General features: G+C 36.7%; 1 protein-coding gene across 32 annotated transcripts in view; it reads left to right on the top strand.

Annotated features, from left to right (window-relative positions):
* The window catches only part of DST (dystonin), a 428,859-nt gene that overhangs the window by 287,436 nt on the left and 122,263 nt on the right, over positions 1-19,160 (top strand). For 26 of the 32 annotated variants that reach the window (XM_019734620.3, XM_019734625.3, XM_019734626.3 and 23 more), the window contains 11 exons: positions 584-712; positions 2,957-3,045; positions 4,181-4,316; positions 5,392-10,857; positions 10,985-11,134; positions 11,275-11,490; positions 11,677-11,826; positions 12,687-12,920; positions 14,397-14,549; positions 15,940-16,173; positions 16,680-16,946. In XM_019734620.3, coding sequence (XP_019590179.3) covers positions 584-712; positions 2,957-3,045; positions 4,181-4,316; positions 5,392-10,857; positions 10,985-11,134; positions 11,275-11,490; positions 11,677-11,826; positions 12,687-12,920; positions 14,397-14,549; positions 15,940-16,173; positions 16,680-16,946 — 7,224 coding nt within the window. The remainder of the gene's footprint in view (positions 1-583; positions 713-2,956; positions 3,046-4,180; positions 4,317-5,391; positions 10,858-10,984; positions 11,135-11,274; positions 11,491-11,676; positions 11,827-12,686; positions 12,921-14,396; positions 14,550-15,939; positions 16,174-16,679; positions 16,947-19,160) is intronic. The other 6 variants (XM_019734643.3, XM_019734644.3, XM_019734647.3 and 3 more) reach the window with 1 other exon arrangement.

Raw genomic sequence — 19,160 nt, forward strand, 5'->3', positions numbered from 1 at the left:
TACCTTAAAAAATAAGAAAAGTTTGTAGTTTTTCTGTATGTAGTGAACTTCTTTACGTATTAAACGTTTACCACAATCTCTCGTTTCTAGACTTGGTAATTAAAGTAGCACTGTGAATGGATTGTCTGTTGGAAGAGGGGGGGGAAGAGTTTTCTTCATTCTATGTAATTTTCATATATGTGTACACATTCTCTATCCTTGCAGCTTCCCATTTCCTCATACTTTTCTGTCCAGACTATTGTGATTGTAATGCTAAGGCAAAGGCAGCAATTCAAAGATCTTCTGGTGCTTCATGAATAAAATTGAGGGTTTTTTTTTTTTAAATTTGTCATATTGATTGACCAGCTGGGAGGTTAGACTGATGATTAAAGAATGTTTATCACAACTTCCTTTGCTACCATAACCTTTTTGGAAGTACATTTGCTATGTGATACAATAAACATGGTTAAGTGAATGAATAAAAGATTTTAGTAACCTGTGTGTGATGGAAACACATTTTTACATTCTTGTTTTCTGTGGCGAGGTCAGATTAATAGCTCAGTCATTTACCGGAATATCTTTTTTTACTATTCACACCTGTCAGAAGTCACTGGAAGAAGAAAAGAAAGAGCATGTTGAAAAAGCCAAAGAATTACAGAAATGGGTATCAAATATCAGCAAGACTTTGAGAGACGGAGAGAAGGCTGGAAAATCTCCCCTCTCTAAGCAAAAGGTATTCACTGAGGTCCTTGTTAATAATATTGGGTAGAATTTACTGAGAAGATACAGTCCACTTAAAGAAAAGTTTGCCTTACTTTCCCCCCATTTTTATAGGCAATTACAAGTGAGGATCAGGGAGGTTAAGTAACATGCCCAATGAATCACAGTATGTGGCAGGCAGGCAGAAGGTGTTTCTGATTCCAAAGCCTGAACCATATATATCAGTCATATTAGCAATAAACTAATGTTACGCTGCCTTTCCTAGTAGTCAGATCTGCTTCTTGAAGGATGACCGTGAAGAGAACTGCTGAAGAGCAGAGCCATCCTTTTTAGGCCGAGAGTAAATCCATGCACTCTGTATCATACATGTGTGCAGTTTCATTCTTAACAAATATAAACAAAAACTTTCAACAATTACAGAAATACAAACTAGGATATTAACAGTTTTGAAGGTTGAGCTTAGTTGTGCCTTTCTGGACCTTTTCTATTTTATAAAGGCGTGCTCTCCAGTCAGTCACTGGAAATTCTAGATGCTTTCTCTGACATAAATGAATTCTTCAGTTCTGTGGGCTATCTTCTGTACCCCAGCTCCTTGGCATTGGCTGGGTAGTTCCCACTCCTGAGTTGTTTGTGCTCCATGGTGTCTATTGCACTGCCACCACTTGAAGCTCCGAGGGCACTGGTTGGTAAGGTGTAAATTCCAGGATTGCTGCTGCTGCTACTAGTGACAGCATTGGAATTACTGCTGTATTTATAAAAAAAAAAATTTCCATTAAGTGAAGCAGCATTTTTCTTGAAAACTTTTCCTATACTGCCGTCCTGCCCCTTCCTGACCTATGGATATCAGGGGGGGCTATTATTACCTGTCATTAGCTTCTCATTTGTCATCAGTTGACAGTCATTGTGGACATAATTAAATAGAGGAAAACTTCAGTGTCTTGTCTGATTTCCCCTATGATGTGAGGCAGATGTACCTTATCTGTGGCTCCCCCTCGGAGAAGTTTACAGGCCTGACTATGTATTTGAATTATTCAATTGAAATGCAGCCATATTAGCTCATAGTTTTGTGTACTATATTTCCTATAGTGTGGAAGAAATAAGAAGTTGGAACACAATTACATTTGGTGTTTTAAACGCAAGGCTTTTCAAAGTTATTTTATGCAAATATTTAGTTTAAAATATCCTCATCCTTTTTTAATCCCCCTTGTCAAATAGGAAGAGAACTAAAATAGGGACATTAATCTTGGCAAGGATTTCTTGGGAGACCAAGTTTCTTTTGAGAAATATGGATTATAAACCCTTGGTATTTTCTCATTCTGTGGTATTCTCCAAAATTTCGCTAGATCAGTTTTAGACCTAGCAGACATAAAAGTAAACAGATACTTTTTTAAATGCAGATCACGGCCTCAATTATAAATTTCTAGTAACGATGATCTGTATGTTAAAAGAATTTAAGGCAATTTGATGTGAATAATGCATGTCTTTCAAAATATCAATATGACCTTATTACTACCTATAACCATGAAATATAGACTTTAAATTGACTCTAAATAGAAGACTTTTTGGGGAAAAGATACCTTTTCTTTGGCCTGTCAGTTACTCTCATTTCTGCCCATTTAAAAGAATGGCAGACAATTTCTGATATTAGGTATTCAGAAATGAGACACTGAGGAATGAGGAAAAGTGTTACAACCTCTTGCCCTCCTCAAACAGATCAATTTTATTCCTTTGATCATCACAGGCAACTTTCACTAGTGAAAATCTTAGCAATAAAAATTATTTAATTTTGGTCAGTAGACCTACAGATTATAACAGTCACTGTAGTTTTCTCAAAAGGAGCCTTGTATCCAGGAGCTTGGGGAAGGAAGGTCCTCGCTGGGGGTAGTGTTCCTCAGTCATGTGTATTTTTGTTTACTGTGATGTACAGGGATGCTGAGCCTCTAGCCACCTGGCATGTTAAGGCAACCTTTATTCATGTTTAGGCTGGGACACATGTGAGAACCAGATAATGCCGCATTATTCTTTCCTTATGAAAGTGATGGTATTATGGTTAGAGAGGCTTTCCTTAATCATGCATTCTAAATATAAAGTATTCTTATTCAGGCCTATAGACTGATTATAAGTAATGGGTTTGACTTGGGTCACCTAGAAAATAGATATCGTTTGGGTCTTGATGACAACTTGATTCGTTTTTAGAAATTACTGTTGTCTAGTCTTCATGAGGGGCAAGTGTGAATGTGTTTTCCTTACCTTGCAGATTTCCAGTGAAGAAATATTAACCAAGAAGGAACAATTATCTGAGGCACTTCAAACCATGCAGCTCTTTTTGGCTAAACATGGAGACAAGTATGATGGTTTTCATTAGATCTTTTATTCAATGTAGGGCATTGGACTTAAAAACATTCAGCAAAATAAAAGATGGTAAATTTTAGTTGAGGTTTTTAAAATGGAACTTAATCACAAATTTGCCTAGTAATATAATTATGTAAGATTACACATTTAGCAATTGTCACTTTTAGTCTTAACAGAAGTCTGAAATGGACTTATTATCCCCAAATATTACTGATAAGAAACAGGCTCAAAGAGGTTAAGGATCAAAAGCTAGTTGGTTGTGAAGACTGCAAGCCAAGTCTTAATACAAAGTAGTGCTCTTTGAGGCTTACCTTTTGGAAAATGTGTGTAAATATCTTCTTCATTTTCTTATCTGAGACCTGCGGCAACCTGATTTCTTATATTTTGGTCCTACTTTTTGCAGTAAGGCACTTTATATATTTTAGTTAATGCCTCAGGCAGGGAAGGAGTCTACCCTTTTCTTTTTTCTTTCTTTTTTAAGTATCTCATGATAAATACTTTTACTGTGGGTGAAGACTGAATATTTAAAGAAACAATGACATTTTTAAACCCAATAAGTAGTGATTTCAGGATGTAAACAGAGCTGCGAGCTGGAAGCTTCTCTGTGGTACTCAAGACTCCTCCCCGACTTTAGTTTCAGAAATTGTCTGTAGATTTAAGGATTTGAATCTACCCTTTTCTTAAACCCTTTTTGGCTGTCCTCTTTAGGATTATTCCATAATGATTTTATATTTCCTCTTTGTTCATCCTTCAGCTTAAACAAGTTTCATCTTGAATAATGGTACCTTACTGTCCCTTTTCCATGTTGGGACAAACAATGATATCCTTCCCTCTTGTTATTTCAGAAACTTGTATATGCTAGAGAGGTGCTACTATGTTAGTTTACATCCGATCCTTGAGTCCCTTTTTTATACAAGAGAAAGGTTCCTAGGTGTATTCAGGGCCATCCTTAATTTGCACATACAGCCATTCTAAGACCTGAGCAATCTGTCTGTGAGGTTTTATTTTATTGTATGATGGTGTACTTATTTAGAAAAGTATTTTACATTACAAAATCATTGAGCCTAATATGTAATCTTTATCACATGAAGACTTGCATTCCTCTTTTCATATTTTCTGGTTATTTTAGAATGACAGATGAAGAAAGAAATGAGTTGGAAAGACAAGTGAAAACTCTTCAAGAAAGTTCTAATTTATTCTTTAGTGAATCTTTGAAACAACTACAAGAATCACAAACCATAGGAGATGTAAAGGTAGAGGAGAAGGTAATTTTTTATTGAAAACATGAAGCTATTTCAGAATTCTCAGTTTTATTGCATGATTGCAGAAATGTATGTCAATGGTAAAGAAATGACCTTGAATTGTGTACATGGAAAAAACATGGATGGAGTTTATTTAAGTATTTGGCGATTTCAGTGTGTATTAAATGCGATCTTACACTTGCTGTCATCAGTTTCTGTGACATCTTAATCTCTGTCTTGCATGGTAAATGAAAAGAATCATTCATTTTTCTAACTCTTCTCTTTAAAAGCCATTCTTCTACTGCTACATTAGGTGTTTTACCATATAAATATAATGATATAAAATAGCCTGTGAATCATCTCTGAAGGTGACATTGGAGTGCTATGGGATTTGTTTGATTTTTCAGATATCCATGAGATTTACTTGAGTGATACTAGGCCACACATTATAGTAAGGATGCCATAGCATCTTGTTAAAAATGTAATAGAGATCACTTAAAATCTGGCCTGTTCTTAAACTTTTATAACTTGACAATAGGTAGTCACAATATTCAACATAGTGTTCAATATTCAGAAAGTTATCTCTACTTTCATTTCCCTTACTCCTGGAATTCTTTACACATTATTTTGGGGGTATGTAACAATTTTTCTGGTTCATTAGTTTTTGTCTGAAGAAGTCTGTATGCTGTAAACATCAATAGCATGGGGTTTGATACTCTTTTTCGTGTTAGTAGACTAATCTCACCCAGTTGCAGAAAGCATGATGGCCTTCTAGGTATGTGTTCTGTTTTCTTGCTATCATCATTGACTCTGTGGTGTCCTCACTAACCTTGTTAATGTACATAATATTAAGTTTTCAATTCACAGATGCATGTTGTTTTCAAAGCTTTTATCACATCCTGTGCTGTTGAATAGATCACTGACATAGATCACTTGTGCATTTGAGGTGCCTAACATTCACAGCATTGCCACGCTTTGGTAAGTAGAGGATTTTCATGTTGAAGTGTATTCTTTATTTAAAACATGCACATGGAGTTTCCTGAAACTGGGCCCACCCCGAATCGCAGACTGACCTGAGAATTTTGTGTTTCCCTTTCAGCTGGATAAAGTGATCGCAGGCACTATTGACCAGACAACTGGAGAAGTCCTTTCAGTCTTTCAGGCAGTTTTAAGAGGCTTCATTGACTATGACACGGGAATCAGGTTGCTTGAGACACAGCTAATGATTTCTGGTCTAATTTCACCAGAATTAAGAAAATGCTTTGACCTCAAAGGTGCTGAAAGTCATGGCCTCATTGACGAACAAGTCCTGTGCCAACTCAAAGAACTAAATCAAGCAAAGGAGATTATTTCTGCTGTATCATCTACCACAATCCCTGTGCTGGATGCTCTGGCTCAAGGCCTGATATCAGAATCCATGGCCATCAGAGTTCTTGAGATACTGCTTTCTACAGGCTTTCTAGTTATTCCAGCCACAGGAGAACAACTGACCCTACAGAAGGCTTTTCAAGAGAACTTGGTTTCCTCAGCATTATTTTCTAAAGTCCTGGAAAGGCAAAACATGTGTAAAGATCTTATTGATCCAAGTACCTCTGAGAAGGTGTCTTTAACAGAGATTAGACAAAGAAGTATTTTACAGGAAAACACTGGGATGCGGCTTCTACCTGTGAGACCACAAGAAGGAGGCAGAATAACGTTAAAATGTGGAAGAAACCTTAGCATTTTAAGGGCAGCTCATGAAGGTCTCATAGACCGGGAAACCATGTTTAGGTTATTAGGCGCACAGCTTCTTTCTGGAGGTCTGATCCATTGCAACTCTGGTCAAAGAATGACTGTTGAAGAAGCTATGGCAGAAGGGGTGATTGACAGAGATATTGCTAACAGTATTCTAACCTATCAGGTTCAAACAGGTGGAATCATTCACTCAAACCCTGCTAAACGTTTAACTGTAGATGAAGCAGTCCAGTGTGATTTAATAACTTCAAGCAGTGCCCTTTTGGTACTGGAGGCTCAGCGAGGCTATGTTGGACTCATTTGGCCTCACTCTGGTGAAATATTTCCCACATCTTCTTCCTTGCAACAAAAAATGATTACAAATGAATTGGCGTACAAAATCCTGAATGGTAGGCAGAAAATAGCTGCTCTCTATATTCCAGAAACTTCTCAAGTCATTGGTTTGGATGTTGCTCAGCAGCTTGGAATTATAGATAATAATACAGCATCGATTTTAAAAAGTATAATACTTCCTGATAAAATGCCAGATTTGGGAGATTTAGAAGCTTGTACAAATGCCAGAAGATGGCTCTCGTTTTGTAAACTCCAACCATCTACTGTTCATGATTACAGGCAAGAAGAGGATGATTTTGATGGAGAAGAGCCAGTGGCAATTCAGAGCTCAGAACAAACTAAAAAATTGTTCCTGTCTTATTTGATGATAAATAGCTATATGGATGCAAACACAGGGCAAAGACTTTTGTTGTATGATGGAGACTTGAATGAGGCTGTTGGTATGCTACTGGAAGACTGTAGTGCAGAATTTGATGAGGACACACCCATAAAAGAAGATATTGATGTCTTAAGACTCCCTGGTGAATTTCTGAATAATACCCCAAGTAAAGAAAAGGATGAAAGTATAACTTCACCAAGTGGTTTTGATACATGTCATTGCAGAAGACCTAAACATAAAGAAATCCCTGAAGATAGAAAGCATGCCTTAGATGAAGAGTTTAATGAAATGGGAAGTAATGTTTGTAGTCGTGCATTTTATCAGTCAGGAAAGCTGGCAAATATAATAGCAAGAGATCATAAAGTTAAGAATTCATCCAGTGTGAATGTTCCCAATTCTATATCATATTTAACACAGCCTGGACTTGGAGAAGTTAGCATGCTTAGCCAAGACTCTGAAAACATACCTAAAGATGGTGAAAATCAAAGTCAAGTTGAAACAAAAGAACATGCAGATGCATGTAGTAATTCTAAAAACATTCAAAACTTTGCAAGTGATTTGATAACAGATTCTATTGTGAAATCAAAAACTAGTAGAATGTGTGATTTTAATGAAACAGAGATTGAAGATAATAAAAACAAAGATTCAACTATCTTTGACTATTCTCCCAGGTTGAGTGCCTTGTTAAGTCATGATAAATTGAAGAATGATCAGGGAAGCTTTAATGATGTATACGCTATGAAGGGCAATGGAAATAAATGTGAAGCCTCTACTTTACCATCCAATGACCAAACCATGTCATTGGGTCAAAGAATGGGAGAAAAATTGCAAGACCAGTTTCTAGGAATTGCAGCTATCAACATCAGTTTACAGTTAGAACACTCTGGACAGAACTCTTTAAATATTGGTTATAATGATCCTCAGGTACAATATCACAACAACAAATATATTTCAGATACTTATGGAGAAGATGAAAAAATGAATGCTGCTTCCCAGCAGAAACCTGAAGACAAGCAAAACGAGTCCGAAGAACACTCGTATGCCACAGCTCCAAGGGGTGATATCGATAATGCCAATGCATCTCATGTTTATGGCACACCATTGCTTGAAGAAATTGTTAGGGCTGATGACTATGAAACATCACTACTGGATGATCAGCAGAGTGACACAGACACAGACACTAATAGCGATGATGATTTTTATGATACGCCCTTGTTTGAAGATGATGACCATGATTCTCTGCTTCTTGAAGGTGATGATCAGGATTGCCTGCAACCTGAGGACTATGATGCTCTGCAAGAGGAAAATGATGGGGCTGCTTCTCCTGGTGATGTTTTCTATGATGCTCCAAAAGGGAATGAAAATTCTCTAGTGACTCAGGGGGGACAGCTTGATAATTTAAGTCTGAGGGGAAAAGCACAGACTCCTCAGGATTTTCTCACAACTATTGAGAAAGCTGAATTGGATCCTCATGAAAGAATACATTTAAATTCAGTTGGCTCATATGAGGTCAATGAACAGTTGCTGGGAACCGTATCAGAAACGGAAAGTGCAAATAACCTTGAGAGTGATGAGTCTGACTCGTTGACTGATGATGAAATTGTAGGAAGAAAAGAGAGCTTCAGTGCATCCTTAAAATTTGATGACACTGGCTGTTGGAGAGAGACAAGAGAAGAGTATGTAACTGGACAAGAATTGAACTCTGATACTGATCTAAACGATTCTCTGCAAAATGAAGAAAGTTATGGGGATTATATATATGACAGTAATGATCAGGACGATGATGGTGGAGATGATGATGATGATAAGGAAGGAGTAGGACATGAGAATGAAAAGCCTGTGTGCCAAGATGAGGCTGCTGGTAAGGATATCCAGCTGTGTGCTACCATAATGGATGAAATGGAAACCAGCTATGAAAATCAAAGTATTAATAAAATAATTCAGCTGGATAAAAAGCACAATTATAGTTCTTTAGAAAAGCAGCAAAATGTAAATGTTTTACACCTAGAATCAAGTAGTAAAAGTAGCTTAGTTACTGAAAGAAACAATCTTCTGGAATATACAACTGAGGCTGTTAGAAAAAGCAAAGAAAATCTGTTGAATCATAAGACGGCCCTTAAAGATACATTGCTGCCTATCAGTAAAGACACCAAATCAGAACACACCTTTGGTGCTGTAGGTATTTCACATAATACTAACATCAATGCAACTTCTGAATTAGACAGTGATCTAATGAACATAAAAGTTAAATTTATTCAAGGGCCAGAATCTGCTGACTTAGGGAAAGGTGATGAATATTTTGAGAATGTCATGCATCAAGTCGACTTATCTTTTGATAAAATCGTTTGTTCTGAGCCTGATTTAATAGGAAAACCTGCTGAGGAAAGCCATTTGTCATCCATGGTAACTGATAAAGATCATCAAGGAAATGGAAGAGATCTAATTAAAAAGAGAGATGACAAAAGCAATATATTAATAGAAGATGAAACATCAATTCATAAAATGTGGTCAAGTGAAAGAGAGAGACTTATAGAAGGTCTAGTAGAAGATAATAAATATCTCAAACTTTTGCCTAGTGAAAGTACAAGGGAGAGTCTTGATTTAGTTAATAGTCAGTTTCCACAAATCACAAACAACGAAGACCATAATCAGAAAGGAAGCCTTAAAAAAGAAACTGTAACTCTTAAAGATGAACTAAAGAATCTACAAACAATGGTTAGCAAAAATCCTGTTCAATCTGAGAATCTTGAAGAAATATTTGACTCATCAGTTTCCAAAGTGATCCATGACATTACTTCAGACATTACATTTTCTGAAGGGGATACAAGTACTGAGAAAGATTTATTCGTCGATGGACCTGAGAAAAAGCTCGATCTCTTTACTTGTTTAAAACATTGTGCAAAAAATATAACAGCAAAAGATGTCCTGAAACCAAATGAAGATATCCCAAGCTCTACTTTAGTAGCATCCCCTCCCGTGAAAGAACAGTTAGAATTAGGAGTTAATAATGCAAAAGAGAAGGCAACGCTTACCCAAGAAGGCTCACCTATAAATGAGATGGTTCAACGGAATGACCTTTGTACTAAAGGTGTCTCAGAAGGAGGAATGGAAATTCCTCAGTTCACACCAGAAAGAAATGAAAGCCCACTTTCAGTCTTACCACTTCGAAATGTGGAAGCCCTTGGGGAAAATACTGATATTGTGCAGTCAGGACTCTGTGCAAATGGAATAAGAAACGATAACTCATTAAGCACTGAATACTCATTCCTAGAAATTAACAAAAACAAAGAAACAACTGAGCAACAACCACTAAAAGAACAAGCCTTGTCTCCAGGATTCCAAGAAAAGGAGGTTCAGTTACCTGAATTATCTCAGGTATTTGTGGAGGATGTAAAGGACATTGTAAACAGTAGATTAAAAGAAGGTCATACGAATCCTCAAGAGGTGGGAGAACCTTCAGCCTGTGCAGACACTAAAATTTTAATTGAAAGCTTAATGAAAAGGGTTAGCACATCACAGTTGGTGAATGAAGCATCCAGTGTGCCCAGTGACTCAAAGATCAGTGACTGTACTGGAATTTCTCCTGTGAATAACTCACCAGAACTAAGAGCAGAGATTAGAGATGATCCATTGTGTATTGCAAATCTTAAGTCTGAGCTTCTCCTTGATATACTTCAGCAAAATCAGTATAGCTCTAAAGTTATAGGAGCATTTGAATTGATGAAAGAATTAACTCAGATGGAGTATGATCTAGAGAAAAGAGGTATTAAATCTGAAGTACTTCCACTGCAACTTGAAAATGTTATCTACAAGCTGCTTGCCGATGGATATTCAGAGAAAGCAGAACAGGTTGGAGACTTGAATCCAAAATCATCTACTACTTTCGAGATGGTAGATGAAAAACCACACATTCTTGATTGTCTTAAAAGCAAAGAAGGAAACCATGGTCCCCTTAACTTACAAAATATAAAAGAAATTGGACCAGAGAACTCGACTGATGGTGCATCAGCCTTGCCAAAAGATGAGAAGTTGGAGGAGCAATGCCATGATTTCCAAAACCATTTGGAATGTATTTCAGGGTCAAAAGAAATGACTTCTGGAGATAACTCAATGGAACAAGTAAGTTGACTTTATGTTTTATATGGGAGTAGCTACTTGAGACATGGGGGAATAATCCCATACATTGTATTTGCTTTAAAAACCTGCATAAAGACTATTGAATTAAAATTTCCTAATTTGTGTTTAGTTTTCCAATGAGTTACAGCAGTGTCTACAGCACACATCAAAAATGCAGGAATATTTGGCTTTGCTTCAAGATATGAAACCCCCCTTAGACAACCAAGAGTCTCTGGATAACAATCTGGAAGCTTTGAAAATACAACTGAAACAGTTAGAGGTAAGAATTGTCTGCTGCCTGTTAGGGATGGTAGTCAGCTAATGTTAATTTGGAAAAATAAGCAGAGCCCTTTTATGTTTTGAGTATTAGTTATATTTGTGTTTCTTACTAAATTGTTGGGGGATATATATTTTTTGCAGACATTTGAATTGGGATTGGCGCCAATTGCTGTTATTTTAAGAAAAGACATGAAGTTGGCCGAAGAGTTTTTAAAGTCTCTTCCCCGTGACTTCCCCAGAGGACATCTTGAGAAATTAAGTATAAGCCACGACAGTTTACAGAAGGCCTTCTCTTTCCTCAGCAACGTGTCTTCAGAAAGAATGAAACAAATCATGCTCGCAATTGACGGTGAAATGGTAGGCATCAAAGTATTCCACACTGAGTCAAATTGGAGTTTTGAAGAAAATTTGATTATTTAAAAATTTAGTCCTAAGATGAAGTACTTTATTTTCAGAGGGTTGAGCCTTTCAAACAGAATCATCATTTGTAGGAATTTGAAATTTGGGGACAGACAGAAATGGATACACAATTTTGTTTTCTAGTCAAAACTAGCAGTTTCCCATGAAGAATTTCTGCACAAACTTAAGTCATTCTCACATTGGATATCAGAGAAGAGCAAATCTGTGAAGGATATGGAGACTGTGAATGTTCGAGATACTGAATGTATAAAGAAAACTTTGGAGGTACTCAAGGCAAGTATCAAAATAAGTAAGACAAAGCAAATTTAAAAACTTGTGGATTTAGTATAACAAATGTTTAAAAAACTACGACTTTGCTAAAGCTATAAACTATTATTTCCTTTCTTTGTTTCTGCATGATGTTGGTTCATAATTGTTGCAACTATAAAATAATCACAACTTTATGGATGTCATTTTGATGCTATCCCAACTGCCATATCAAACTCTTACTACCATTGACATGTTACGATTTGTATTTATGTATTTATATATTAGTCAAATCCATAATAGTATAAATACATCATACTATGAGTTGTATTCATATATTAGTCATTTTTGTCGTGCCCTTTTTTTCTTCCAAGTTTTTAATTTGAACAACATGCCTCATGAATGATGGTTAGGCTCCTGGCTCCTGGCTTGTGAGTCAAAAAACTGAAATTCTGGCCCATTTAAGTCATGTTTCAAATTTTCCCTGATCTTGTTTATGTGCTACACAATTACATGGCTACTATAAATGTTAGCAAGCAATATTTTAATGTTGATACTTCTCGTCATTGTGCTAAATGGACATAAGTTGGATCTTTACTTTTTGTCAGCGTTACATTTTAGTGTGATGTGGCAGGCAAGGGTGAAATATTCTTGGAGGGGTTATCTTTTTATATAATATTAATTAATTCAGTATTTAAATAATTTAATCTATAGTTGATACTAGATGATAAGTAGATTTTCGACAAATTGAAAAATAAAAGAATATCAATAAAACCTTGAATCCTTTGATATATAAAACATATTTTAAAAACTGAATATTATCGTTCATATAAACTTTACATTGTGGCTTAATTCCCTGTTGGTCACTTGTACTGCTTTCTTCACAGAATGTGTTAAAAGACCTTGGACATACCAAAATGCAGTTGGAGACCACTGCCTTTGATGTGCAGTTCTTCATTTCTGAATATGCACAAGATCTGTCTCCCGACCAGAGCAAACAACTGCTGAGGCTCTTAAATACAACTCAGAAGTGTTTTCTTGATGTACAGGAATCAGTTACTACCCAGGTGGAACATTTAGAGACTCAGTTACAGCTAGAACAAGATCTTGGTGATCAGAAGGTTTGCCTTTCTTTGTGGAGTTGGAATTCTTTGTTTTCAGTTCTTCAGTGTGAAACATGTAATGTAGACACCCAGGGATTATGGCATGATAGGAAAGGCTTTCTGGAAAGGCAGTTAATGGACAGGGTGTATATATAATGTAGAGATTCTACAATATAGCATAATATTATTTTATACAATAATTCATTGATTTTAATTTTCCTGACTCCCTAAAACTACTGTTTTCAGGTGAGAGTTTGCACTCTTTCCCTAGGAGTAGACTATGTGGATGCACTCAGAAATGTCAAGGGGTGGATGGATAGATGAACCTGAGTAAAGAAAGTTGAGGCCATCTTTCTCCTCTAGGAGGCAGTATGGCTGAGCAGTTCAGAACCCTGGGCTCTGGAGCCAGACTGCCTGTGTTTACATCCCAGCTGCTCCATTCATTTATTGTGTGACCCGAGGGCCAATCACTTAACCAGTTTCCTCATTGGTAAATTGGAAATAATAAATTGGAAATAGTGCTTACCTGGTAGTATTGTAAGCATTGATTAAAAATATATATATATGTATTGCCCAGCATATGTTAAGCTCCTAGTAAATATGACCTATGGCTATAAGATGAATTAACTAGTAGTACGTATATATATACCAGGGATGCCAAAAGAAAATGTATACACATTTTAAGAGATGTTACCTATGCTCAAGCAGTAGTTCGCCATAATCAGCAGTGTCTGGATGCTGATGGTAACCACTTTGAGCACCTCTTGTAATTGCAGAAGTCAAACGTGACTTGTGCTCGTCTTTTGTTATTGGTATATATTGAGTATTACAATTAATACAGTTTTTTCCTTTCTGAAAATGTGTATACATTTTTTGACATCCTCTGTATAATAGGAAAATAAAAGATGCAAGTAATTGACATGAAATAAATCTCTTAGAAATATTTAATGAATTATATTAGAGTGCTGCATCCAGCAGTAATCGATAATGACCAAAGGGGTGGGAATAGAATTAGACATAGTGACTCAGTAAAAATATTGCATGCAGTGTCCTTTTTATTATTTCTCGAAGCACCCAGGCATTGTTTCTAGCATGATAACCTATATGCACATATCAAATATATTAACAGACAATCACGACTAACTTCTGTTTTGATATCCTTTTACAGAATTAATTGTGTGTGTCGCAGGTTTCAAGAGCTTAAGAAAATGGAATGTTTCTTCCTGTCGGTCCGAAGTTCCATCTCTCACACATGTGCATGGCCAGTATTCTGTTGAGCAGTTTCATCCAAACATGATCTCTTTCCTTGTACATGGGACATGCTCTTACTTTCTGTGTCACCTAGCTCAGTTTGTACCCCACTGCTATCATGTTTACAGCATACTTAGAAAAGCTTATTTAGAGGAAACTTGCAAAATGTGTTCTAATAAGGAGCTATCACAATAGTGAGTTTATGACCTCCATTTAAGAGGCTTTGGTTTTGCTCCTTTTTAGATGGTGGCAGAGCGTCAGCAGGAGTACAAAGAGAAACTGCAAGGGATATGTGATCTCCTTACGCAAACTGAAAACCGCCTGATTGGTCACCAGGAAACCTTCGTGATTGGAGATGGCACAGTCGAATTAAAGAAGTACCAGTCCAAGCAAGAGGTAGAATTTGGCTTTGCATCAGCAGGTCAATGTTGATGTTAAGTTTGGTTACTGTTATTTGGAATTCATTTAAAATGACTGCAGAGTAGCATCATTTTTAGCTTTTCCAAGGCAAGGTGTACCTAGATGCCCCCGACCCTCCTGAGCTATAAACTTTATACTAAGAGTTCCATTTCCAACCTCAAGCAAGCCAAGTAATTTTCTTGACTAGTTTTTGGTAATATAGTGAATGGTAGAGATATAAAGGTGTGATAGTGGAAATACCTTATGAGATGAGTTAAAACTTGGATCCTTTAAGACCAACCTACTCACTTGCAAATCAGATGAAATAGCCCTCAGTTTGGATTCTTTCTCTTGTTTATTCCTTTCAACTTTCTTTGCAGTTTGTCCCTTTTCATTGAAGGAACAAACAGTAGTGGCAGATAAAGATATCTTTATTTTGATGTCAGAAGAAATAATATTCTCATCTTAACTAGTTAGCTCTTGCTCTAAATTCCAGACTCTACATGTTGTTAACTTTATAATTTAATCTTTTTGTGCTACAGTTTTTTCATCGGTCTTAGTTCCATTGCTATGTTATTGTATGAGTTAAGTAAATATTGTGTGTTAAGTGACTAGCACAGTTAATGTCACATAGTAGTGGTTCAACAAGTAGTATCTCTTTCAATTTAAATACTTCTCAGAAAAATTTGAGGAAGCTTAAAATAAAAGGATGCATAAATAATATGAAAGCTCAAATACAGTGCAATACAGAGAAGAAAATGCAAAGTAAAGGAGGAAGAGAAGAGGAAAAATTACACAGAGAAATCTAGACAGAGGAAAGGTATAACTGCTAAGGAGATTTCTTAATTTTGAACTTCTTAACAGCCAAGGCAAAGGTGCAAACATAATATATTGTAGAGCTCTAGTGTTTAGAAGAAGAGATTATCTTAGTATAGAAATTATCTTAGGCACAACTTAGCTCATAACTTGGAGACCTATTTGTTTTTATCCTGAGCAGTAGATGCATATTAAAACATAAATGTTTAGAAATGGAATAAATAACATGGCCAGGTATTTAAAAGCTTTGCAAATGAGCTTATATAATGTGAAAATATCTGGTATATGCCAATTTGTATAAATTGTATACTGAGTACTTTGTTGTTTTCAATGTTTTACAAACCGCATCTCTGTTAAACACGAAAATCTCATTCCTTTCTTTAGTGCTTTCAAATTACATTAAATATTGTGACTTAAATAAACCAACTCAAGTTAACATATTGAATATGCTTTTTCAGTCTATACATGCTAGATTCTCCTTTTCTGCTCACTTCCTCTTTTAGAATTACAACTCAGGATAAATTAAATAGGTAATAATTTAATAAGATTTGTTTTCTTTTTGTATTATAAGGAATTGCAGAAAGATATGCAAGGAAGTGCACAGGCTTTGGCAGAAATAGTGAAAAACACAGAGAACTTCTTAAAAGAGAATGATGAAAAGCTGTCACAAGAAGATAAGGCTTTGATTGAACAGAAACTTAATGAAGCTAAGATAAAGTGTGAACAGCTTAATTTAAAGGCAGAACAGTCGAAGAAGGAGCTGGATAAAGTTGTGACGACAGCAATCAAGGAAGAAACTGAAAAGGTCCTTATTCAAATAATGGGTACACTGTTGCTTTTGTTGAAAATGATTAGTGTAACAGTTTTTTGATTTATTAAATGACATCAGGTAGTGGTAAGCAATCATCATTTAGTACCTGGGACTACAATTTTGGGTTTCCAGGTTTGTAATTGACCAAATACTGCAGTAAGGTTGAAGAATTGGCTTTACTTAACTTAAAACAAAACAAAACAAAACAAAACAACATTTAAGTGGGATTATGAGAGTTTCTACTTGTGAAATATATAGGGACTCATTAATTACTATAGTTAAAACTTAGGAATATGTTTTTAAGACCAGTGGAAACTTAAAAGTAATTTCCAGTTCCTTTAAGGTTTCACTTCAGTGTGTTCAGTTTTCAGTGTGTATCAGTTTTTAGTATCCCCATTCTAATTGTAAATTATCTAAATATTTACCTTTAGCATGTCTTAAAACTAATGCCTTGGCCCATGTTCAGAATACCCATTGTGAACTCCCCCCCTCCCCCCCAGGTTGCCGCTGAGAAGCAGCTGGAAGAGAGTAAAACCAAAATAGAAAACCTCTTGGACTGGTTGTCAGATGTTGACAAAGACTCGCAAAGGGTGGGGATAAAACAGAAACAGGTGATTGAACAGAATGGGACTCATTTTCAAGAAGGTGATAGCAAGTCGGCGATTGGAGAAGAGGATGAAGTTAATGGTAACCTGTTGGAAACTGATGTTGATGGGCCAGTTGGAACCACTGAGGAGAATCTGAACCAGCAATACCAGAAAGTTAAGGTTCGTTGTCTTAAACATAATGATACTGTAAAATTCTATTTTCACGTCGGTAAACATAGGAACAACTTAGCACATGTCTTGTCTTTTCAAACCTTAACACCTTGCGTACGGATCACAAGAATCTTCACAAGGGATTTAAACCCTGCCGTATGCAACGTGTTAATGACCATTGAGAATAAAGTCCTTTTTTCCCCCTAGGTCCATCATTATGGCAAATGTAAGTTATTGTGAGAATTCCAAGCAAGTCAAAACAATGAGAAATCAATCATTAAATATGCCATTCTTATAAGTGAAGCAGAGTTATAATTAATAGAAATAATAATAATACAACAACGAAGATTTATAGAACAAATTACAGTGCGCCAGGCACTCTCTAAGTTCTTCCCATTTTAATGCATTTAGTTCTCCCAGCTACTCTTTGAGATTATTATTCTCGTTTTACAGATGGGGAAACCGTAACCTACAGAAGGAAACTAATTTGCCCGAGGTGACACATCCAATAAGGGAGGGGTTTGGACTTAATATTAGGCCGTGAGCTCAGTCATTGCTACCTTTAAGCCATGTTCGTAGTGCAACTTTCTGTGATGTTCCCTCTGGGCCTCAGCTCATCTCTACGGTGAATGCTAGTATTGAGAAGAGGAACAAGAGGCCTTTTAAAAATTCACTGCCTGGTGGAAATCAAAGCTAACGTTAATGCTACTATGGGACCAAAGGCAACTTTCGAAAACCAGTTTCAAGTGTCCCGTAATTGATCATTTTATTTCAGCGTTTGACATTTGGTAGTGAGACGACTGGGTTTTTAGGAACTTCTGCAGTTCTTTGTGCTTTCCTCCAAGTTGAAGTCTCTGGAAGAGTATGCTGTCTGTGAGGTTCTGATGTTACAGAAAATATAAATTAAACCAGAAGTAGGGTGGAAGTATTTACTGTATCACAATGTCAAGGGACCTTATTGTAATTGTCTCTTATAATGAAATTATCTAATGAATTCCTGAAGGAACCTTGTGAGTCAGTGACAGAGAAGTCAGGAAAGGATAGTAAATTGACCCAAGTAGTGAAAAATACCAGTGGGCGGACTCAAAGATAAAGATGCCTCACAGGAACGTCTTTGTTTTTAGTCACAGCATGACGTTTGCTTTCTGATGTGTTAGCGTCTATGAAAATGACACTCTGAAAATACTTTAGCAATTCCTCATTTCCTGGTAGAGAGATGACCAAAGAGCCTGACCAAGGTTCTGTGTCTAGATCTTTCTAGGCATGCCTCAGTGCTGCACATGCTGGGCCAAGCTCTCCTCTTCCTACAATCTGAGTTTTCTCATCTGTAAAAAGAAGGGGATGGATCAGATTATTTATAAGGTGTTCTATACGTCTATCCAACCTACTGTGTGCAAAAGACCTACTGGAGGATAGTGTGTGAATATAATTTGAATGTCAATGGCACAGCCTGTGGGAGAAAAGTGATTTAGACAAAATATTTATCATTTGCCCACAGTGTGGCAGGCATCATTACAGACAGTGAGAATAAAAATATTAATGAGTCTGTTCTCCGCTGCCTAATTGGGATCAGACCTGTAACGGAACCATTGCCCTGCAGCAGTGCTTCTCGGTCCTTTGCACTTCATGGCATACAGTTATTATTATTCAGCCACTGTTCTGGGTACTTGGGGTTCCCCAGTGAGCAAAATAAATTCCCTGTTCTGGTGCTTGCATACTAGGAGGTGAGGATGATAAGGCAGGCAACAGAGAACTAAATTTTATGGGGTGTTAGAAGATAACTTTTTGCTAAGAGAAAAATGTTGAATTGGGTACAGGCGGTTGAGTGTGGAGTTGGGGCGAATTTTCAGCCTTGAATACGATCCTCAGAATAGCCCACTATGAAGAGATGAGATTTGTGGGAAGATTTAAAGGAGGGGGGTGGGTTGGCAAACAGATATCTGGGGAAAGAGCTGTTACCAGGCAAGAGAACAACTGGAGAAAAAGTTGCTAACGTACCTAATAAGATGGGGGTGAAGATAGGGGTGGGAGAGGCCAGAATGCTGGGAGTAGAGTAACAGAAGGCCAGGCTATAGAAAGAGCTCTGAGGTAATGGGATCAGATTATTTGGTTCCGTCTAAGTTAGTATAAGAAATGTGGAAAGTTGCCCACAAGGATTGTTATCCTTTTGGTCATATTTGTATAGCATATTGGGGTCAATGGGAAAGCTGCTTCTGGCTGGAG

This window comes from Rhinolophus sinicus, chromosome 2, assembly GCF_057876585.1.
Source record: "Rhinolophus sinicus isolate RSI-liver-muscle chromosome 2, RSI-T2T, whole genome shotgun sequence".
NCBI lineage: Eukaryota > Metazoa > Chordata > Mammalia > Chiroptera > Rhinolophidae > Rhinolophus > Rhinolophus sinicus.